Here is a 22,831-nt window from a genome sequence, read left to right as displayed (position 1 = left end):
TCAGCTGGTCAGCTGATACAAAATAACAAAACGTACTTTGATCCGGTCGAGAGTTGTACTACTTAAAATACTTCATAAGGAAGTAACGTTACTGCGGAATAAGTTATCAGGTACGTTTTCCTTTTTCCTCAAATGTGTACTTGTACACAAAGTACACGTCCTAAAGTAGTACTGCGTGTGTTAAAAGTATTAAGACGGACTGTCTGAAGAGTGACGTGACGTCAGAAGTCTGTCACATGTTTCTAAAGTGATCGATTTTGAGCTGAATGTTGTAGAAAGTCTAAACATTGTCTGTGACGTCAGTTGAACTGCAGCAGTCTGTGACGTGTCGATGAGCAAGGCAGCAACAAAGAGACGGAATGTTAACGGAGTCTGGTGAGAGAACTGCTGAGTCAGCACCTGTTGAAAGTATCAAGTACTACGTTTTAGGGTTCTAGCAGTATAATATGAAGTTCTCACGCTCTGACTATCGACTTGATGGATTGTAATGTGTATTAAAACGTTCTTTATTCTAGTATTACTGCATATTCTAGTGTCGGGTAGTATCACAGTACTCTCAAACATATCTATATACAGTCTGTACATGTGTTATTATGTAGTACTATTATATAACTAGTAATATAGTAGGTAGTGTATATGCCTAATATTCAGTAACATGGAGATGTGGTATCTTAAAGAGGTAAATGTAGAGTACAGTGTAGTACTGTAACATGTAGTACTGTAGTCATGTTACATACTGCATTACATAGTACTTTATCGTGTAAAGTGCTATAATATATATTAGCTTAGTACTTAGAAACGTGCAGAGTATCTATGTTGTATGTAGTAGTAGTAGTAGTAGTAGTAGTAGTAGTATTACTATACTAGCATTTGAGTCTGATTTGAGTTATATATAAATTTATATATAAACATATTCATATATACATTTTTATAAATATATGTGTATATATAAATATATACATATAAATATATATTTATATATATAAACCTATATTTATATATATATATATATATATATATATATATATATATATATATATATATAGTGACAACCCTCCTCCTCTCAGACACTAGGTGTCCCTGTTGTTTTGGTTATATGTTGCAGGTGCTGATTGGATGGTCATCAGCTGATGAGCCTCACCTGTGCAGGTGTGGCGTTCCCCTTAAAGGCCTTCCTCTCTGGGGGGAAGGTCCTTGGTGTCACTGGCTTAAGCAGTTGTTTCGGTTTGTTTGAGTGTTTGAATTGGTTTATTTAATGTATTTGTTATCAGACAGCTTGTTGTCTCCCTGGTTTGTCTCTGAGCCGGGCTGTGACATGTGGGCGCTCGTCCTCTCCTGGTTGACCCGGTGTCGGCATTGGTGTCTGAGATGAGCTGTAATAGCATTAGCAGCTGGAGCATGCTAGGGTGTGTTGTTTTGGTAAATCTGGGAAGTAGGCTGATTTGTGGGACAATGAAGGAAGCTGGCTGGTTTAACAAGGTGCTGACTTGTTTTGTGTTTGTCGCTAAGCTGTTCTGCTGGTTATTTTGTCTGGGTGGTTCTGTTTACACGGTGAGTAAACTGCTGTTCTGTCCCTGTTAGGCTGAAGAGCAGATTCCCTTTGCAGCTCGTTGGGGGGTTCTGATAGTGTGGTGATGAAAGTCCTTGGAGCAGTTGTCTCGGGGGCACGTCCGAGGCTGCAGGTGGGTTACCAGTTCATGGTGTCTTTACCGGGCCTGTGGGTTTAAGTGCATAAATACCCACCACAAGTAGTACCGGAAGACTAGGGGGGAGTTTAGTTAGTCTCTGGTTAGGCAGTCAGAGGTACGGGACTACAGTGATGTTTGGCTGTGTATGGGCCGATTGGTCTCTGGCTGTTGGACGGTTCGTGTGTTCTGTATGCATCAGTTCTTGGGTTTGTGAAGTCCGGCAGTTCAAAGGGAATCATCTGGTTAAGTACGGCTACTGTTCAGGACTTTTTGAGAACTCGGACGGAGGAGTTATTGGAGGAGTGTTCGCTAGAGCAGTTAGTGAAAATTGCTGACCATTTTAAGATGGAAGTCGGAGATAAGCGGTTGAAGGAGAACATCCTAAAATAAAATCTGGTTGAAGTGGGTGTTCTCCAGTCTAAACTGCAGGCTGTTGGTTCCGCCTCAGACACGTTTGATGAGTCGGCCTCTAGTGGAGCTGGGGTGAGTCATGGTACCGAGTTAACTTTTGAGCAGCACAAAGAGTTGCTGTTGTTGCAAGTGGAAATTTTAGGACTTTAACTGGAAGAGCGAAGGTTGTGTTTTGCTTGATGGTGGCCTGGTGCAGGTCTCTGTTGGTTGTCTGGGTCCTCACATGCTTTTGATGTTGCTAATAATCTGAGGATGGTTCCTCAATTTTGTGAACAAAAAACGCATACTTTTTTTCTAAATTTTTGTGTGTAGCTGAGAGAAGAGACTGGTTGGAAGCTGACCGCATGTTACTCTTACATTACGTTGTCACTGGTAAGGCGCAGCAGGCGTACGCCATGCTCAGTGTGGTTGCTAGTATCCACGTGGAATGGCTCAGATTGGGGGCTATGCAGAGTTTTATGGTTTCAGGGACAGCAGGACTGCAGCTCAGGGAATCCCTGTGGAGTCTGTGGACCTCATCCAATGAGACCTCGTTATTAAGTTTGGATGGAAAGTCACACGTAGGTGTGATTTATCATTTACCGGGGGTTGGTAGGAATCTTAACTCAAATCTGGCTGCTGACCGCTCTGCAGGCCCAACTCGGATTCCTTTGTTCAAACCACATGGCGAGACCACTTCCACAATGTCCCAACACCTGCACCACCGACTTTCCTGCACCACCTACTCGCCTGCACCACTGACTAGCCTGCACCCCCGTGTTGAGATTTCACCATGTGCTCTGAACAAAGGGGCTTGCGGGGCCTGCAGAGCAGTCAAAAACCTGATTTGAGTTTAAGATGACACCAAACTCCAGGAGATGTAAGTCGCGCCTAAGTATGACATTTCATTTAAACTCAACACTGGGGTCTCATTGGACGAGAACCACAGAAACTCCAGGGCTTCCTGTGCTGCACCCTATCCCTTTAAAGAATTTATGAGTATGGTGAAACTGCAGCAGCATATCTGGTAGAATGGTGAAAAGTATAGCCCTTGTAGTTGGTATGCACATTATTGGTGTTGCCAGTGTCATGTAGGGATTCCTGATGGGAACCCTGTTTTTATGGGGGGGGGGGGGACCACACTAGGTGTCCCTGTTCTGGTTATCTGTTGCAGGTGCTGATCCAGCTGATGAGCCTCATGATGAGGCTGCCTTCTTCATTCGGCAGCCTTGCTCTCTGGGATGAAGATCCTTGGTGTCACTGGCTTAACACAGTTGTTGAGGTTTATGTTAGTGTTTAAATTGGTTTACTTTTGTTTAAGAATAAACTGCTTCCTTTTTGCAGCCAGCTCGTTGTCTCCCTGGTTTGTCTGTCTCTGAGCCGGGCTGTGACAATTGAAACAATGTGTTGGGTGAATCCCCTTCTATGATTGGTCCAGACAGCCAGGTGATGATGTCATCGGTGAAGGTGGAATGCGTGGTGAAGGCGAGTGCTTTGATTGGTGAAGGGCCAGTGTGGGAGGAGTCAGAGCAGACGTTGCTGTTTGTCGACATCGGCGGGCAGAAAATCCACCGCTGGAGTCCATCGACCAATCAGATCCAGTCTTTGGAAACAGGTCAGCCATGAAAACCTTTCAGAAACATTCAGAGAATGTAACATTTAGAAAAAGACACCTGTCTCACACCTCCTGTCGGTCCTCAGGTGAGACGGTGGGCTTCGTGGTTCCTCGCAGGTCAGGTGGTTATGTAGCAGGTGTGGGCCGCAGCATCGTGGCTGTCGATTGGCCAACTCAGATGATGACATCATTGGTGGAGGTCGACGAGGACAAAAAGAACAACAGACTGAACGACGGGAAGGTCGATCCGATTGGACGCCTGCTGGCAGGTGAGTTTTGTTACCTGTGGAACCTGTCGGTTTACCTGTCTGAGGTAACGTTGCCATGGTAACAGTGTGTGGTGTCTCAGGTACGATGGGGAAGGAAGAGCGACCCGCTGAGGTTCAGCGACAACAAGGGTCTCTGTTCTCTGTGAACTCTGACCTCAGCGTGACCAAACATCTGAGCCAGGTGAGTCCACTTTAACAATGCAAATGTGTCTCTCTGTGACCAAACACCTGAACAGGTACTGTCACCTCTCTCTCTCTCAGGTGGACATATCGAACGGGTTGGACTGGTCTTTGGATCAGAATACGTTTTTCTACATCGACAGTTTGTCTCTGACTGTCGACGCCTTCGACTACGACTCAACCAGCGGACACATCGGTAACTGTGTACTTGTACTGTAGTACGTGTGTATTTATACTTCAGTACACAGAGATACACATGTTTGATGTGTGTGTCGCCTAGGTAACCGGCGTGTGGTTTATCGTATGGAGGAGGGGGAGGGGCTTCCTGACGGGATGACAGTTGATGCTGATGGTCATCTCTGGGTGGCCTGTTACAACGGAGGACGAGTCATCAACATCGACCCCATTACTGGTTAGTTCTGCTGTTAGAATGGAGGACGAGTCATCAACATCGACCCCGTTACTGGTTAGTTCCACTGTTGGAATAGAGGACGAGTCATCAACATCGACCCCGTTACTGGTTGGTTCTACTGTTGGAATAGAGGACGAGTCATCAACATCGACCCCGTTACTGGTTAGTTCTGCTGTTAGAATAGAGGACGAGTCATCAACATCGACCCCTTTACTGGTTAGTTCTACTGGTTCTACTGTTGGAATAGAGGACGAGTCATCAACATCGACCCTGTTACTGGTTAGTTCTACTGTTGGAATAGAGGACGAGTCATCAACATCGACCCCGTTACTGGTTAGTTCTACTGGTTCTACTGTTAGAATAGAAGACGAGTCATCAACATCGACCCCGTTACTGGTTAGTTCTACTGTTAGAATAGAGGACGAGTCATCATCGACCCTGTTACTGGTTAGTTCTACTGGTCAAGTTACAGAGGGCTTTGTGCTGTGTTGAACATTTGAAAGTTAAAAGCATCAATCACCTCCATGTTAAAAATGAAGAACTTGTAAACAATTTATATTTATAGACACAAAAGGTGATGACTCTGCAAAACAGTAACCCAGACAAACTGAACAGACTCCAACAAATACTTTTGGTTCATTATGAATCTGAAGAGCTAAGCTGAGGTAGTTAAAGATGTGGTTGTTTTAAACTGGTGATGATCATTCCCTGTATTCTGTCAGGTGTGCGGCTGCAGACGGTTTCTCTGCCGGTGATGAAGACAACCTCGTGTTGTTTTGGAGGTCCAGACTACTCTGACCTTTACGTGACCTCAGCCAGTCTGGGCCTCGACCATTCAGGAAGAAGACAGCAGCCGCTGGCTGGAGGCACCTTCAAGGTGAGACTCGCCTGTACCACCGACTCACCTGTCGGTATTGGTTTCTGTGTGATAAAGTAACAGTCTCCAAGGCAAGTTGTCTGCTTCTCTTCTTCAGGATCCAAAAAAAAGTCTATTGTTCATCCAGCAAATGTAAGACTATATGAACTCGGATTTTCTTTAAAAAGCAATGGCGTTTCTGTGCCTCCTTACACGCAAATTGAATTGCGTGGAGTGGCTCAGATTGGGGGCTATGCAGAGTTTTATGGTTTCAGGGACAGTTTGACTAAAGCTCAGGGAATCCCTGTGGAGTCTGTGGACCTCATCCAATGAGACCTCGTTATTAAGTTTGGCTGGAAAGTCACACGTAGGTGTGATTTATCATTTACCGGGGGTTGGTAGGAATCTTAACTCAAATCTGGCTGCTGACCGCTCTGCAGGCCCAACTCGGATTCCTTTGTTCAAACCACATGGCGAGACCACTTCCACAATGTCCCAACACCTGCACCACTGACTTTCCTGCACCACTGACTTTCCTGCACCACTGACTTTCCTGCACCACTGACTTTCCTGCACCACCTACTTTCCTGCACCACCTACTTGCCTGCACCACTGACTAGCCTGCACCCCCGTGTTGAGATTTCACCATGTGCTCTGAACAAAGGGGCTTGTAGGGCCTATAGAGCGGTCAAAAGCCTGATTTGAGTTTAAGATAACACCAAGCTCCAGGAGATGTAAGTCACGCCTAAGTATGACATTTCATTTTAACGCAACACTGGGGTCTCATTGGACGAGAACCACAGAAACTATAGGGCTTCCTGCACTTCAGCCCTGCCTGTCCCTGAAAACATAAAACTCTGCGACACCCCCAACTCTGCGCCATTCCAAGCGATTCGATTCGCATACTAGGAGCGACAAAAACAACCTTGCTTTTTAAGGAACCAGAGGTCATTGGTCTAAACTTTGTGGGACGAACAATAAACTTTTTTTTTTTCTTTTTTTTTTTTTTTTGGATCATGGAGAATACGGGTAACTTGTATGCCCCGTTTTCTCCCTGTTGACATCAATAGCTTACCTGTCATAAGGAAGAAGCATCCTCTTAATTTCTGAAGGAGCCTCTCTGTTAAATAGAGGTTTGTTGCCGTGCAGCTTGAAGCTGCGGTAACTAGTTTTAACCAAGAACTTGAAGGACCATGTCATCTCACAGTAAGAGGCTTCGTTTGGTGTCTGGGCATAATTAGGTCATAGTGTGTTTATTACCTTGCTTGTTTTGATTTTACTGTACTGTTATAACGTGTTTATGCACACGGACCGCCGAGTTCCGTCAGTGCTGTGCAAAAACTACTATAGTATTTCATACTGTTGTAACCGTGTTCGGATAGATCAGTCACTGCGAGTGAGGTTGGTAATTGTTGTTTTATCAGTTCAAAGATCAGAATGGCAACTGGCCGAATCCAAGTTTGCTAGTTGGATTTCTGTGTGATAAAGAACAGTGGGGGTGAGGATCTGCTTGCTTTGAGTGTCTCCTCCCCCCCCCCCCCATTTTATTTTTACTCGCTCATAAACTACATAATTGTTTGTTGAGTATAGATCGTAAGCTCTCACCTGCACCACTGACTCGCCTGTATCGCACCTGTACCACTGACTATGCCCTGTTCTCTCCCTGTTCACATCAATATCTTACCTGGCATAAGGAAGAAGCATCCCCTTAATTTCCAAAGGAGCCTCTCTGTTGAATAGAGGTTTATTGCCTTGGAGCTCCGGTGCCGAGTTTTAAGCAAGAACTTAAAGGACCATTAAGAAGTCATCTCACAATAAGAGGCTTTGTTTGGTGTCTTGGAATAATTGGGTCATAGTGTGTTTATTACCTTGCTTGTTTTGTTTTAAGTTTACTGTACTGTTATAACGTGTTGTGTATGCACATAGACCGCCAAGTTCCATCAGTGCTGTGCAAAAACTATTGTATTTCATACTGTTGTAATCGTGTTCGGATAGATCAGTCACTGCGAGTGAGGTTGGTAATTGTTGTTTTATCAGTTTAAAGATCAGAATTGCGGCTGGCAGAGTCTAAGTTTGCTAGTCTGGTTTCTGTGTGATAAAGTAAGTCTCCAAGGCAAGTTGTCTACTTCTCTTCGTCAGGATCCAAAAAACTCAGTATTGTTTGTCCAGCGACTAACACTATTTGAACTAGGATTTTCTTTAAAAAGCAATGTTGTTTCGGTGCCTCCTTACATGCAAATTGATTGCGTGGAATGGCTCAGATTGGGGGCTACGCAGAGTTTTATGGTTGCAGGGACAGCAGGACTGCAGCACAGGGAATCTCTGTGGACCTCATCCAATGAGACCTCGTTATTAAGTTTGGATGGAAAGTCACACCTAGGTGTGATTTATCATTTACCGGGGGTTGGTAGGAATCTTAACTCAAATCTGGCTGCTGACCGCTCTGCAGGCCCAACTCGGATTCCTTTGTTCAAACCACATGGCGAGACCACTTCCACAATGTCCCAACACCTGCACCACCGACTTTCCTGCACCACCGACTTTCCTGCATCACCGACTTTCCTGCACCACCTACTCGCCTGCACCACTGACTAGCCTGCACCCCTGTGTTGAGATTTCACCATGTGCTCTGAACAAAGGGGCTTGCGGGGCCTGCAGAGCAGTCAAAAACCTGATTTGAGTTTAAGATGACACCAAGCTCCAGGAGATGTAAGTCGCGCCTAAGTATGACATTTCATTTAAACTCAACACTGGGGTCTCATTGGACAAGAGCCACAGAAACTCCAGGGCTTTCTGCACTTCAGCCCTGCCTGTCCCTGAAACAATAAAACTTTGCGACACCCCCAACTCGGTGCCATTCCAAGCGATTTGATTCGCATGCAAGGAGCCACAGAAACAACTTTGCTTTTCAAGGAACCCGAGGTCATTAGTCTAAACTTTGGGGACGAACAATAAACTTTTTTATTTTGGATCATGGGGAGTACGCATAACTTGTATGCCCCGTTCTCTCCCCGTTAACATCAATATCTTACCTGTCATAAGGAAGAAGCATCCCCTTAATTTCCCAAGGAGCCTCTCTGTTAAATAGAAGTTTGTCGCCGTGCAGCTTGAAGCTCCGGTGCAAAGTTTTAACCAAGCAGTTGAAGGACCATGTCATCTCTCAGTAAGAGGCTTCGTTTGGTGTCTGGGCATAATTAGGTCATAGTGTGTTTATTACCTTGCTTGTTTTGATTTTACTGTACTGTTATAACGTGTTTATGCACACGGACCGCCGAGTTCCGTCAGTGCTGTGCAAAAACTACTATAGTATTTCATACTGTTGTAACCGTGTTCGGATAGATCAGTCACTGCGAGTGAGGTTGGTAATTGTTGTTTTATCAGTTCAAAGATCAGAATGGCAACTGGCCGAATCTAAATTTGCTAGTTGGATTTCTGTGTGATAAAGAACAGTGGGGGTGAGGATCTGCTTGCTTTGAGTGCCCCCCCCCCCCCCCCATTTTATTTTTTTCACTCAAACTACATAATTGTTGATTTTAGATCGTAAGCTCTCACCGACGCACCTGCACCACCGACTTATCTGTAACACTGACTCACCTGGACTGACACTATCACCGACTCTCCTGCGTCACACCTGTACCACCGATTCACCTCTATCACTGACTTGTGTGTGTGTGTGCACAGGTGACAGGACTTGGGGTCAAAGGTCGGCCTTCAAACTCGTTCTCTGGATGATCAGTCACCTGCAGAAAGTGATCAACCCTGTGAGCTCACTGTAATAACTATTGACTTACAATGTAATGTTGATTTTCACAAAGTATTTGCAACCGTTTATAACTGTAAATAAAAAAAATTACGAGTCAATAACCAATCAAAAGAGGAAACTGTGATAGTCAATGAAGTATTGTATACTCTTCTGTTGAATAAATAGTGAAAATAAAATAAAACCTGAAAGACAGTGGACCAGCGTGTGTTGAAGATGTTAAATAATGTTGTGAAACTTATCTAAAAGGATCCAAACCCGACAATACAAAAATGATACAAAATAAATTAAAAGTAGCCTAACGGACCGTGTCGAGGTCATAACAGTAGTGAAGTCCATTTTGTATGGGTGGGGGTGGGGTGCGTTCTGTCTTTCAGTGTCCTGGGGATTCGAGAGTGAGGCCATCAAGGAAATTGGAGGCAGCTGGCCTCTGACTTCGCCCTACAAGACCCGCCCCATCCTGAGAGTGCGGCTTCTTCCCACCTGACACACCTGACGTGCGCCACAGAGTGTTGGCAGCAGGATTGCATAGTTGAACTGGCGGAATGTTTTTCCTACTGGCATTAGTTATGAGAATGCTTATCTTTGTTGCACATTTGAACTGTCTTGGCCTTTGTTAATTAAAAGTATTTGTTTGGTTAAATCCTTGCCTGAGTTGTGCGTGACATTTTGTTATGGTTGTGAGCCAGACCATAACAATGCATAAACACTAAAGGTTCACATTGTTTTCATACTCAACAAACCCTTCAGTGAAAAAAGCTTCGGACCCAACATTAAACATGGTCACTATAATGTTTATATATATATCTATAGATACAGTTGTGGTCAAAAGTTTACATACACTTGTTAAGAACATAATGTCATGGCTCTCTTGAGTTTCCCCGTTATTTCTACAACTCTGATTTTTCTCTGATAGAGTGATTGGAACAGATACTTCTGTCACAAAAAACATTCATGAAGTTTGGTTCTTTCATGACTTTATTATGGGTTAACAGAAAAAGTGATCAAATCTGCTGGGTCAAAAATATACATACAGCAGTGCTAATATTTGGTTACATGTCCCTTGGCCATTTTCACTTCAATTAGGGGCTTTTGGTAGCCATCCACAAGCTTCTGGCAAGCTTCTCGTTGAATCTTTGACCACTCCTCTTGACAGAATTGGTGCAGTTCAGTTAAATTTGATGGCTTTCTGACATGGACTTGTTTCTTCAGCATTGTCCACATGTTCTCAATGGGATTTTAAGTCAGGACTTTGGGAAGGCCATTCTAAAACCCTAATTCTAGCCTGATTTAGCCATTCCATTACCACTTTTGATGTGTGTTTGGGGTCATTGTCCTGTTGGAACACCCAACTGCACCCAAGACCCAACCTTCGGGCTGATGATTTTAGGTTATCTTGAAGAATTTGAAGGTAATCCTCCTTCTTCATAATCCCATTTACTCTCTGTAAAGCACCAGTTCCATTGGCAGCAAAACAGCCCCACAGCATAATACTACCACCACTGTGCTTGACGGTAGGCATGGTGTTCTTGGGGTTAAAGGCCTCACCTTTTCTCCTCCAAACATATTGCTGGGCATTGTGGCCAAACAGCTTGATTTTAGTTTCGTCTGACCACAGAACTTTCCTCCAGAAGGTCTTATCTTTGTCCATGTGATCAGCAGCAAACTTCAGTCGAGCCTTAAGGTGGCGCTTTTGGAGCAAGGGCTTCCTTCTTGCACGGCAGCCTCTCAGTCCATGGAGATGCAAAACACGCTTGACTGTGGACACTCACACCTGTGTTCCAGCAGCTTCTAATTCTTGGCAGATCTGCATTTTGGTGGTTCTCAGTTGACTCTTCACCCTCCTGACCAATTTTCTCTCAGCAGCAGGTGATAGCTTGCGTTTTCTTCCTGATCGTGGCAGTGACAAAACAGTGCCATGCACTTTATACTTACAAACAATTGTTTGCACTGTTGCTCTTGGGACCTGCAGCTGCTTTGAAATGGCTCCAAGTGACTTTCCTGACTTGTTCAAGTCAATGATTCGCTTTTTCAGATCCATGCTGAGCTCCTTTGACTTTCCCATTGTAGCGTTTGTGGGCGTTTGTATCCAATGAGCCCTATTTAAATGGCCTCAGAGAAGACACCAGCTGTAGTCACTCATAATCACTCACAAGAAGTTAAGAGGCCATGCTATGAAGCTCATTTCATTGACACAACTTTCTAAGTCACCAAAATTGCTAATTCATGTTGCTGTATGTATATTTTTGACCCAGCAGATTTTGTCACTTTTTCTGTTAACCCATAATAAAGTCATGAAAGAACCAAACTTCATGAATGTTTTTTGTGACAAAGAAGTATGTTCCAATCACTCTATCAGAGAAAAATCAGAGTTGTAGAAATAACTGGAAACTCAAGAGAGCCATGACATTATGTTCTTTACAAGTGTATGTAAACTTTTGACCACAACTGTAGATATCCAAAGGGTTACTACTTTTTAATCATGTTTATATAAATGTTACATTAATATGAACGTGTTACACTGAAGCATCAAATGTGTCACTAATGAGACATTCTTCTCATAGTATTAAAGGGACAGACATTATGTAGACACGGTGCGTTTTATTTAAACCACCAAGTGCAGAATCACCAACCAACACAGAACGAGCAACGCTACACAGCTTTCTAGAAAATGTATGTACACGTAGAAAACTTTGTGCTGTTTCACTTTTTTTTTTTCTTTTGTCTTAACTTGAAATTATGTTTTAAGGTCTTCAATGAAAATGGGAAGGGGGGGACGGGGACGGGGGAGCGGAGGGTGATGAGATGTTGATGCTGGACCACACACATAGGTGACTGTCTTCAATGTGGTACTGGACTCTATACAGACCAGGAGGGACTCCAGAAGACTAAAGGACAACTCTACCGGACTGTCCTCATTTTCTGTGTTTTTCATTGTCCATCCAAGTTTGTCCTTGTTGATCCAGGTGGGTTTATTTTGGCCCATCCAGGTCTCAGGTTGAGACAGGACACTCCATAGGGACCAGAACGCCTTGAAGGACAACCCTGCAGGTCTGTCCATATGTGTAAAGTACTGTTGGTCCAGGTTTGTCCATACGTGCTATGATTCTGTTTATCTTTTTACAGGTGTGTCTCTTTAAGTCCTTCCAGGTGTGTCCTGAACTGAGCCTCACCAGCAGACCGACTTCATGTTCCAGACTGAAGAGTTTCCTGAATCAGGTCAGTTCATCGTCTCTTATTTTAAACCTGGATTCATGTTGGAAGGAAAACTGTTCTTGATGGGGAGACGGAAACAAACTGGTCAAACTGGGAAATGTGTTTTCTTGTTCTGTCTGTTCCAGCACCCCCCCACTGTGACTGCAGCACACACCTCAGCCTTGAGCTTCAGGTGACACATTTCTGAATCACAATCTTATTTAATATGAATATGTTTTTGAAGTTTCTGCTGGTGTGGCTCCGGTGATTGCTAACAGGCTAACAGAAAATGCAGTGAAAGGAAGGGTTAGGTTCAGGAAGGTGACCGGGTCGAGGCAGAGTCACAGATAACCAGAGTTTAACTCTTTAGTTTGTGAACGTGAACACTTGTAATGAAGGGTCATGAAAGGAAAACACAAACTGTGTGAATCCCAGACTCTGGTAAGGCGAGTAAATACAGTAGAACACAATAAAGGAGCAGAACCCTGTACAAGATCCAGTTAAAGACTTGAATTACCCAGAACTACCACAGAACCACAGACCTGCTGCCCCAGAACCAGGACTCTGGAACCAGGGACGGATCAGAGGTCAGTTGGTGTCTGGGAACACCAACTGACCAATAAATTAACATACAAACCATGATGTCATCTGTTCACATCAAATATTTTCAAAGTGCTAATTGGTCCCCTCGATTAGAAGTGGGCGTGGCCATCTGAAGAAGACATGACATCCTCCTCAAACATGCTGACATAAACTCTTTTGCTATGATGTAAATCTCTCTCTCTGTTTCTCTCTCTCTCTCTCTCTCTCTCTCTCTCTCTCTCTGTGTCTCTCTGTCTCGGTCTCTGTGTCTCTCCCCCCCTCCTCAGTAGTGCTCCTCAGAGTGAGTGGGGTCACAGAAGAAGCGAGAGCTGCGTTTGGCTGATCGAGCCGTGAAGGGTACGGCTTTCAGAGCTGTTGGTGAGATGGAACAAAACAGCCAATCAGACGACAGACAGAAGAAGAGGTCTAAACATGACTGTTCACCTGTGACAAAGTGGTGTGATGTCACCTGTAACCATGTTTACCTGTGATGATGTCCTCTATGGCTCCATCCTTCCCTTCGTAAACATGGCGGCTGTCTTTTCCTTGTCGCCGTCTGAGCTCTGTGAGCAGCTCCTGCTGCGGCCGCTTCGCCCTGTGGGAGGGAGACTGGAGGGGAGGAGGGGGAGGAAGATGAGACCTTTAGAGATCATACCAACTGATATGAGAGGCGTCACGTGACCCGCTATGTAAATTATGGATGCTTGCCAACAAAGCTAGCTAACTAGCACTAGCGTTAGCTGCTGACATAGCATTGGTCATGCTAACAGGACCATCCGCCACCGAGCCCTGCTCCTCTCAAGCTCCTCCCTCCTGTCCAAATATGCGAGGGAGTCACGTACAAACGAACAAATGAGTGATCGTTTTGATTCTTTCTACACTGCTGGTCGACAGTAAATCATGACTCGGCAGTTCCACCGGTGTGACAGGTCAGAGGACAGTCTCACCTTGGTCTCCTCCTCCTCCTGCTGCTCCTCTTGCTCCAGTTTCTCCAGTAACATTTGTTCTTGACGTCTCCTTTGCTCGTTTTCCTCCTCTGCCAGCTGAACACACACACACACACACACACACACACACACATTGAATACACACCAACCTTATTTTGTGTTGAGCTGTGTGTTGCCGTGTCGACATCTCCAGAACAATTCATTAAGACCTGAGGACTTGTTTCAGACAAACTCTGGTCCTTCTTGTCCGTAGACCACGCCCCTTGTATAGGAGGCGGGGCTTTTGACGTGTCACTCACCCTGTATGCCTTAATGAAACGAACGAAGATGGGGAAGAAAACAGACGGCGGCATCGTCTTGGAGCTGTCCCCGAAAAATTTCACTACGTCTTCAAATGCATCCTGAAGAATCCAAACAAAAGGAATGCATTAGTTTTTACAGTGCAGTTGCATTAATGATTTTTCAAATAGCAGCTTAATAATTATTGATTACTAATTAAAAAGTACTAATTGGGTGGGTGTGTGTGTGTACCTGAGCGATGCGTGCGTCCTCCTGCAGTTTGCCGAGTCGTGATTCATGTCTGCTGATGAAGTCTTTCAGCGTGGCGTTGTGTCCAACACTAAACTCTCTCCAGGTGAGCTCCATGCCGCGCTGCAGCTCCTTCACATCACACAGCACGTTCTCCAGACTCACTAAGGACAGGTGAGGACACAGGACAGGTAAGGACACACACTACAGTCTTTCAGCGCTCTGATTGGCTGACGGACTCACCTGCAGCAGCCTTGTCCACATAGTGAAGCTCGTTGTAGAACAAACACTTTGCAGGATATTTCTCTCTCACAACGTTGGCAATGTAATGAAGCAACGTCTGTTTCCTGTCTGTTGACTTAGTCTCCAGCAGCTGAAACACAAACACGCACATGATCAAAAATATTCTTGTGTGTGTGTGTGTGTGTGTGTGTGTGTGTGTGTGTGTGTGTGTGTGTGTGTGTGTGTGTGTTACCAGGTCTAAACTCTGCAGTTTGAATCCGTAAACAGCTCCTCTCTTACTGCTGTTCATGTAGTTCCCCAGAGCCAAGATGATCTATAGAACAGGAGCAGGTGTACTTTCACTTTCCGTTCTTTAATGATATACATTTATATGCATATCAACATAGTGTAACCTCGTCCTTATGTAGCGCTGCATGTTGTTTTTGAATCTACGTCACAGCAGTGGTGATGAAGTATTATATTTATGAACCAATCTGAGCTACCACTTTTATAAAGATTATATACAAATACTGTATTTATCAGTTAAAGAGATAAAATACATTGACTGTGTATTTATAGTGTAAATACTTCTATACAAACACAGACTGACCTCCAGGATCTTCTTGAGCTTCTGAGACGACTTTATAGAAACTGAAGCAGCGATCATGGCGTGAAGTTGCTGAGAGGAAATGCAACAAACAGGTCCATCTATTAATTAGTCTGTTTACCCGTCTGTCTCTATCTTGTTTGACTCTTTTCCCTTTGTACTTGTTAATGACATATTTAAAAAGTGGATCAATATTTCAACTATCTTTTATTTGTTAACTTTTTAAAAGTATATTTAAATGTTAAGAGTTGTTTTCCAAAGAATATCTCATATTCAGCATTTAACCCATTAAAGATGTATCGATTGCCTTTGGTTTCATACATCTTCACTAAAGTTCATTACCATGACGATGTATGTCTCTCCACCTGTCTGTCTCCACCTGTCTGTCTCTAAATGTCTGTCTCCACCTGTCTGTCTCTAAATGTCTGTCTCTAAATGTCTGTCTTACCGGAGTTAACATCTGGACGTTGTCTGTGAAGTTGCCCATGAAGGTCATGATGGACATTCTCTGAGTGAGTCGTTCGATGCGACTGAACTGCATCATGAACCGGTCTTCGTCACTCAAAGCCTCCAGAGGTTTTCTGTCCCTCTCGTATTGCCGTAGAAGCTTCACCTCTGCCTCAGTCGGCAGGAAACGCATCAGACACTCGACAAAGTCCACCCGAACTGTCCGTAGGTCGAACCTGCAGAAACACAAAATACACTGAGTTACATTGAATCCAAGATGAAATACAGACCTTCCACTGTTTGTAGTACTGTCTAGACTTCTCAGGTAGCCAATCGGAACACACCTGTCTGATGGACAGTAATTAGTGACATGACTTGTTAGTCACTCGGTAGTCACATGAATCGTAAGACACGCTCTAACCCTCAACATAAGTAAATGGTTTTGTTGCCTAAAACTAACTTCCTGTGGAGGAAGTTTATTTTGAAGAGACACTCAGGATGTGAGGAGAGTAAACTGACAACATGTCATAGTTTGAAGCTCAGGCCAGAGTTCAGAGTGAGAACATGTGGCAATGTTGAAGTGGTCGTGTTACTGGTATTGGTAGAGCTGGTTTTACTCCTGTGACTGGTAAACTCTATGACTTACTTGTGTTAATTACTGGTACTTCCAGTAGTTGCACCAGTCTTATTTTTACCGGTGGACTTACGTGTGGATGGCGCGACAGGTGACCTCCGGTCCCTGGCCGGCCTTCCTTAGAGTGATAGCCAGGTTCTTAGACCTGTTGGCCTCCAGCAGAGAAACTTTGGATGGAGCTTTTTGAGGAAGTTTCTGTCTGGACAGAGTCAAGTCCACTGCTGGACCCTGAGCCTTTGTCTTAAACAGCTCCTCAAACTCCTCCACATTCAGGTCCTGAGAGAGAGAGAGAGAGAGAGAGAGAGAGAGAGAGAGAGAGAGTAAAGCCTTGCAGGCTGTACAACAACCTCCGCAATAAAACAGTCTGTATGTTTCCTGTCAAGTGAAACTCTGACCAAAGTATACATATAACCTTTATTTAACGAGGAGGTCTCATTGAGTTTAAGACCTTGTTAACTCACTTTCTGCAGCTTCTTGTTGGGAACGCATGACAACAGCTAAAGACATTCATGTTTTGATCAGCTGCTCTCTTTTCTCTAGAGTTTCATATATTTATAATTAACACGTTTTACCTTAAAGTCTAAATAACCTGAATACTTGAATGTAACTGTTGTATTACCTGCAGGATGGCCTCATCATCGATGTCGTTGAAGACGGTCCCGTTGATCTGACTTGGCTTCAGGGCGACCCAGTTTAACACGGGCATCCTAAACTTGGTCTGTATCGGCTTCTTTATCTTCACCGCTGTACATCATAGAGACAGACAGGTGAGCAGGGAGACAGGTAGTCTGCTCCACATCAGATTTACTTTGAGAAGGATGAAAATCTACAGTGTGTTTGGACTGAATGTGAAGTCAAATTTCACTTTGGTCTTTGAGTTTGACGGCTGGAATGTTTGTTCACCACCAACAACAAAAGTAGAAACTGAACAGACGTTCACTATAACCTCGTTCACCTAACTCGCTGTAACGCGGTGGTGGAGGGATGATGGAGGGATGGTGGTGGAAGGATGGAGGGATGGTGGAGGGATGATGGAGGGATGGAGGATTATCGAGGAATGTAAAGATGGTAAAATGTAAGATAGTAAGTAAACGTACAGAATAACTTGAGAGGACCGTCTGTCAGCAGAACGAGAGAAAAAACATGTTAGTGTTATGAAACTCGTCGGATTAAATTGCAGTTACCAGGACAACTGAGAATCCTGGATTGTGATTGGCTGGAAGGTGTCAATTCACTTTTAATAACTGGAAAGTAAGACCAAACACCTGCAACTCAGGCTCACCAACAACAACAAGAAAGATAAGCAGCAGCAGTAGTGACTTCAGAAGTAACTGTCACATCAGAAATACGTTCCCATCGGTACAACATTTCTACTTAACGATGTTGATATAAGTGGAACAACTCCCTGAACGTTTGGGGTTCATGGCAGGTGGTTGTTAGCCTCTATTAACATGACGAGGGTTTACCCTAACATGTCAAATTAAACTCTGACAACTATCGGCAAACTCTTTCCTGAAAAAGATAAATGCTCATTTCATTCAAAAAGACTCCATGAACACCAACATGGAGAGTTTTTTTTTTTTAAGATGGTCGTAATCTTAATAGAGCAAATCTTGTAAATCGACCCAGAAATCCGTTTTAGAAAATGCTCAGCAGCAAAGAAAGTGTTAAAACATGAAAACATCTGTTCGTGTTTGTTAAATAAATCTAGTTTTTGCTGTGATTTAACTTCTCACCTTGTTGCAGTGACATACAGGTGTACTCCAGCTATACAGGTGTACTCAGTACACCTTAAATGATATACAGGTGTACTGGAGTACACCTTAAATGGTGTCCTCCAGTTCACCATCAGTGATGCTGGTGGTCCACCAGCATCAACAGAAACAAACAGACCTTCGTCCTGATGTCACGTTACTCTTTGAGTATGTTTCCGATAATATTTATGAAAGTTTACCTCAGTGTAGATTTCAATGCTGGACTGGAAATTGAAAGTTCCATATTTTCCCGTGCAGTCTGTAAATGCATCATTTAAACCCTCTTGTTCAGTCTCACCTGCAAGTCCAGAGTTAAAGATGACTGTGGGCCCACCCGAACCTGGGAGAGGGGGGGCCACAGGGGGAGGAGGAGGGGGCATGGGGATGGAGGAGAGCTCGCTGGTCCGACATGGAGGAGGAGGTGGAGGAGGGGGAGGAGGAGGAGCAGGGGGGGGAGGTGCAGGGTACGACCCATTGGACACTTAAAAGACAAAGAGAAGAAGAAAGAAAACAGGTAATGTGTAAATGTTTGTTACTGGTTCGTGTTGGACTAAAGGTTTATCATTTGGGAGTACTTGTAGTATTTGGTGGCAGTATTAGCATCACTTTGCAGTACTATTTGTTTTACTGCAGTGGGAACTCCTTTTGATTGAACATGTTGTGATTGGTGGAGCTGAAACTCACCTGTGCCTGGCATTGGTGGAGGAGGAGGTGGAGGGGGCGGGACCGGCATCCCTGGAGCTCCGCCCATCACCGGTCCCATGTTGTGATAGGCTACGGTCTCAGGACTGTCGAAATCAATACGGTGATCAACAACAATCATCAGTCATTGGTTTCTATTTCTGTTCAGGAAGAAAACGTTTTCCCCTTTTTTCATTGATTTGGACATCTGACATGTTGGCATCGTAAAGTGAAGTCGTTTGTGGCTCAACATGTTCACAGTTTTGTATGTACACAAATCAGGCACGGTACTTCATGATCATCCCATTCACTGTACTGATTATGAGGTATGAGGGTGGGGTTCCTCAGGGTTCTGTTCTGGGTCCTTTTCACTTAGGACCCTTATTCCTGCTACGTCTGATGAACATAAGTCCAGTATTCACCACCAGAGAGAAATATAGCAGCTAGTCTCTGACAGTGGAGTAAACGGGGACGTCTCTCACCTGGGGGACAGGTTAGGACAAGGTGGAGGTGAGGGGGAGGCGGAGTCACCAACTCCCCCGTCTCCCTCTCCTCTCTGGGGTTGAGGAGCTCCGGGTCCTCCGGCCTGTTGGGCTTCTTGAGCCTGTCGCTCCAGACGACTCTGACGCCGGATTGTCTGGTCCTTCTCCCGAACAATCCGCCGCAAGGTGTGCACCTGAGAGTTACTGCTGGCATACACCTCCTGCACAGGTAACAAGTGGGGAGGGGTTGTTGGGTACCAACAGGTGAGAAGTTAAAGGAACATTTTAATATTTAGATTTATGAATACTTTTTGTTCATGTTCAGAAACCGAAATGTAGACCCATCTTTTTCCATCCCTCTCATTAGCATCATACACGGTGTCTGTCTCTATGGTGACCAAATGTTTGTGTGGTTTCCATGGCAGCAGCACTGACCCGGACGTTGTCCAGCTCCTTGTTGGTTTGCATCAGCTGTTTCTCCAGTTCAACAATCTTCAGCATTGCTTCGTTCTCCACGTCCAGAAGACGCTCCGACATCTGAGGGAGACACGGAGAGAGAGAGAGAGACCGGTATGGGTTAGATGACACCTGTCTGTCTGATTACATGTCTGTCTCTAAACTTGTTTCTCTCTGTCTTTCATTGCTTCGTTCTCCATGTCCAGAAGACGCTCCAACATCTGAGAACAGCGAGAGACAGATTAGTACTCCACCTGTCTGTCTCTCCACCTGTCTGTCTTACTGTGCCGATGCTCTCCTCCAGCTCCTCGACTCGCTCCAGAGCAGCGGTTTTGGTCTCGGCGTCCTCCAGCAGGGTCCCGACGTCGAACACGTTGTCCAGATACGCCTGAATCTGGACCTGAAGCCTGTCGCTCTCTGTGTGCTTCAGCCTCTGGTGAGACGGGTAGAGAGACGGGTCAGCACAGACGGGCTTAATCATCGGCCCTCGTGTGATTGGCTGAGAGCGTAACATGTGACCGTGTTACCTCCAGGTGTTCATCCAGGTTTAGTTTTGTGAAGTCGTACTGCAGATGTACTCTGAAGTTCATGTCCTCCACCGAGTGAACCACGATGTTGATGAACTGCATGCAGGCCACCTGACCACCGTCACCGAGGCAACAACAGACACAAGTTCAGTTGGAAACATTTAGCTGCTGATGTCATCCTAAAATAACGTAAAGGTAAATTAAAGTAAATGTCATGTTAGAATATTGAGAAAATTAATTATTAGAGTTGGTGTTTATTTAACGATAATGTTTGTTTCAACCTGAATCGGGTTAAATGAAGTGACGGTTAAACATCACAGTCATTTAGCAGACTTACAATTCAGTATCTATCTGTACACTGTAGGCACAGCTACGGGAGACGTTTTGGGGTTAAGTGTCTTGCTCAAGGACACATTTACATGAGACTAGCGGAGCAGGAGATCGAACCGCCGACCCTCTGATTGAAAGGCGGCCCGGCTCTCCACTTATCCACGGTCACCCGTGTAAACATTGTTTAAACTTTAAGTTAAAGTCAAACAGCAGGTTTAATGATGTTGACGAAGCTTTAACTGAATGTTGTGAGTTTGATCAATACTATATATATTCTAAAGAAGTGATTTAAAGTTCACAGAGGGTTAATCTCTCTTACCAAAAAGTCGATGTTGTCGTCTTCGTTCTTAAAATGTTCCATCAACTTCTCAAAACGCATCGACTCCGAGCAAACCTGCAAAAGATTAATCAGTCAAATAATCAATGAGGTTTAAATCTTTGTACCTGCAGTCTGTAGAGTACTGAGTGTTGAATACTACAGTGTGGATGTAAATGTGTGTTTGTTGATTCTGCTCTGGTACCAACGAAGAAGTCAAACAGTAACATCAGAAGAAAAATTATGTTTTCCAGTTAAAGTTAAAGAGTTCGTAACTGTGACATAACACTAACGTGTGTGTGTGTGTGTGTGTGTGTGTGTGTGTGAGATTTTTACAGTTTTGAAGTTGTCGAAGGCCGACAGGATGATCTCATGTCCTCCTCTGACCAAACACACCGCCGCCAACAACTCTAACACCAGAGCCTTCGTCCTGATGAAGACGGAGAGAGACGGGTCAGCAAAAGTGTGAACAGACTAGTGGAGAGACAGACCAGCAGACTGTAGAGAGACAGACCAGCAGACTGTAGAGAGAAAGACCAGCAGACTGTAGAGAGAAAGACCAGCAGACTGTAGAGAGAAAGACCAGCAGACTGTAGAGATACAGACCAGCAGACTGTAGAGAGACACTGTCTCGTTCTCTGTTAGCACTTTGAGTACCTGTGTCTGTCTCGTTCCCTGTTCGTACTTTGTGTCCCTGTGTCTGTCTCGTTCCTTGTTAGTACTTTGTGTACCTGTGTCTGTCTCGTTCTCTGTTAGTACTTTGAGTACGTGTGTCTGTCTCGTTCCCTGTTAGTACTTTGTGTACCTGTGTCTGTCTTGTTCCTTGTTAGTACTTTGTGTACCTGTGTCTGTCTCGTTCTGTTAGTACTTTGTGTACCTGTGTCTGTCTCGTTCTCTGTTAGTACTTTGTGTACTTGTAGTACTGACCTGGGGTTCCTGTTGTTGAGGCTGAGGGCGATCTCGTTGACGGCGTGAGGGTGAGACATCACCATGTTGAATCCGTACTAAGGAGACAGATGAAGTTCATAACAGCTGAGACAGAAGCACCAGATTCAGAGTACTTGATGTATTTCATGTACATTTAAATGTTAAAGTGTTACCTGGTAATTCATGATGGCTCTCAGACACATGACGCAAACATGAACGTCGTCTTTCTTACAGACGAGTCGTGAATTCTTCAGAGTTCGGCGACTCGGCAGAGTGTTGGAGCGAGTCACCATCGCAGAGCTGCAAACACAAAGACATCAGATTATTATTACCTACTTCTAGAGCTGGTCCCTGGTCAGATATCAGGGTTGTATTCATGGTACCTGATGGAGTGTCGAGCTGCTCTGGGAACAGATGAGGACGGGGATGGGAGGCTGCAGTCTCCATGAAGGTCTTCTATGGACCGGCTCCAGGGCGAGTCGATGGACGAGACTTCGCCTCCAGACTCAGACGGCTCTCCATCGAACCTGAACACACAAATGGGACCGGCTTCTGTTGAGTCTCAGCTGTTCATACATCTGAACAGTTCACGACAACTAATAACAGTTTAAACATGTTTAAAGGTTCAACCTGTGACAATTCAAATAAACATTTCAATATGTAATCATGGAGTATTTTGTTTGTTCAGACTCACGTGACGGCGTATTGAGCGAAGGACAAATACTCGACCAAAACATCCAGACCTCGATTCTCCTCATTCAGAAACTCTCTGACCCACCTGCAGAGAGAGAGACGGGGCATCAGAGAGAGAGAGACGGGGCATCAGAGAGAGTGACGGGGCAACGACTCCTTTTAGAAGTAAATCTGTTTGAATTGTGTTTTATTTGTTCTCTGATATAAAACACTTCAGTAAATACCTCTCTGGTGATTGTAGAACGTTTTTTGTGTTGAAAGGAGGATGTTCACATATTTAAAATAAAATCTGACTCGTCGGCATGTTTGGAGCCTAAAATGACGAGGTCATTT

The 22,831-nt window shown here is 44.5% G+C and overlaps 2 protein-coding genes and 1 long non-coding RNA gene across 8 annotated transcripts in view; 2 read left to right on the top strand and 1 right to left on the bottom strand.

Annotated features, from left to right (window-relative positions):
• Positions 1-13: 13 nt before the first annotated feature.
• On the top strand, positions 14-9,370 carry rgn (regucalcin). Of its 4 annotated transcripts, XM_068730181.1 has the most exons (9): positions 14-110; positions 1,106-1,149; positions 3,517-3,693; positions 3,780-3,962; positions 4,043-4,143; positions 4,224-4,338; positions 4,423-4,554; positions 5,277-5,431; positions 9,092-9,370. In XM_068730181.1, exons 2-9 carry the CDS (start codon positions 1,131-1,133, stop codon positions 9,140-9,142), a joined length of 933 nt encoding a protein of 310 aa, XP_068586282.1. In that variant the 5' UTR covers positions 14-110; positions 1,106-1,130; the 3' UTR covers positions 9,143-9,370. The 4 variants fall into 4 exon arrangements, with proteins under 4 accessions (XP_068586282.1, XP_068586298.1, XP_068586289.1 ...); XM_068730197.1 differs by lacking the exon at positions 1,106-1,149 and having other exon boundaries at positions 3,521-3,693; XM_068730188.1 differs by lacking the exon at positions 1,106-1,149.
• A 2,379-nt stretch (positions 9,371-11,749) lies between these two features.
• fmnl2b (formin-like 2b) overlaps positions 11,750-22,831 on the bottom strand; it is a 13,892-nt gene continuing 2,810 nt past the window's right edge. Inside the window, exons 6-29 of one of the 2 annotated variants that reach the window (XM_068730122.1) lie at positions 22,500-22,583; positions 22,189-22,332; positions 21,979-22,105; positions 21,806-21,882; positions 21,215-21,308; positions 20,882-20,956; positions 20,233-20,343; positions 19,989-20,138; positions 19,685-19,786; positions 19,250-19,470; positions 18,771-18,874; positions 18,385-18,567; positions 17,430-17,450; positions 16,952-17,076; positions 16,406-16,608; positions 15,700-15,934; positions 15,255-15,323; positions 14,898-14,978; positions 14,666-14,795; positions 14,426-14,586; positions 14,194-14,295; positions 13,895-13,990; positions 13,433-13,556; positions 11,750-13,319 (exon numbers count right to left, since the gene is read on the bottom strand). In XM_068730122.1, the coding sequence (XP_068586223.1) occupies positions 13,231-13,319; positions 13,433-13,556; positions 13,895-13,990; positions 14,194-14,295; positions 14,426-14,586; positions 14,666-14,795; positions 14,898-14,978; positions 15,255-15,323; positions 15,700-15,934; positions 16,406-16,608; positions 16,952-17,076; positions 17,430-17,450; positions 18,385-18,567; positions 18,771-18,874; positions 19,250-19,470; positions 19,685-19,786; positions 19,989-20,138; positions 20,233-20,343; positions 20,882-20,956; positions 21,215-21,308; positions 21,806-21,882; positions 21,979-22,105; positions 22,189-22,332; positions 22,500-22,583 (2,908 nt within the window). In that variant the 3' untranslated portion in view covers positions 11,750-13,230. The remainder of the gene's footprint in view (positions 13,320-13,432; positions 13,557-13,894; positions 13,991-14,193; positions 14,296-14,425; positions 14,587-14,665; positions 14,796-14,897; positions 14,979-15,254; positions 15,324-15,699; positions 15,935-16,405; positions 16,609-16,951; positions 17,077-17,429; positions 17,451-18,384; positions 18,568-18,770; positions 18,875-19,249; positions 19,471-19,684; positions 19,787-19,988; positions 20,139-20,232; positions 20,344-20,881; positions 20,957-21,214; positions 21,309-21,805; positions 21,883-21,978; positions 22,106-22,188; positions 22,333-22,499; positions 22,584-22,831) is intronic. The other variant, XM_068730131.1, reaches the window with a different exon arrangement.
• Positions 19,734-22,831, top strand: part of LOC137887284 (uncharacterized) — a 3,229-nt gene continuing 131 nt past the window's right edge. The window contains exons 1-5 of one of the 2 annotated variants that reach the window (XR_011105046.1): positions 19,734-19,819; positions 19,912-20,141; positions 20,239-20,427; positions 21,207-21,331; positions 22,040-22,663. This is a non-coding gene — a long non-coding RNA (uncharacterized lncRNA). Of the gene's footprint in view, positions 20,142-20,238; positions 20,428-21,206; positions 21,332-22,039; positions 22,664-22,831 lie in introns of both variants that reach the window. The other variant, XR_011105044.1, reaches the window with a different exon arrangement.

Source organism: Cebidichthys violaceus, unplaced genomic scaffold, assembly GCF_023349555.1.
Source record: "Cebidichthys violaceus isolate CVI_PGR_0920_01 unplaced genomic scaffold, fCebVio1.0.p SCAF_103, whole genome shotgun sequence".
In the NCBI taxonomy this organism is placed as follows: Eukaryota; Metazoa; Chordata; class Actinopteri; order Perciformes; family Stichaeidae; genus Cebidichthys; species Cebidichthys violaceus.
The sequence above is the reverse complement of the archived record's forward strand: the minus strand, read 5'-3'. Positions and strand labels throughout refer to the sequence as shown.

What these genes read in the sequence shown, in the direction of transcription:
- rgn (XM_068730181.1), top strand. An exon ending in GATCCAGTCTTTGGAAACAG is followed by an intron (nt 3,694 to 3,779) that starts GTCAGCCATGAA and finishes GTCGGTCCTCAG; the next exon opens with GTGAGACGGTGGGCTTCGTG. An exon ending in TGGCTGGAGGCACCTTCAAG is followed by an intron (nt 5,432 to 9,091) that starts GTGAGACTCGCC and finishes GTGTGTGCACAG; the next exon opens with GTGACAGGACTTGGGGTCAA.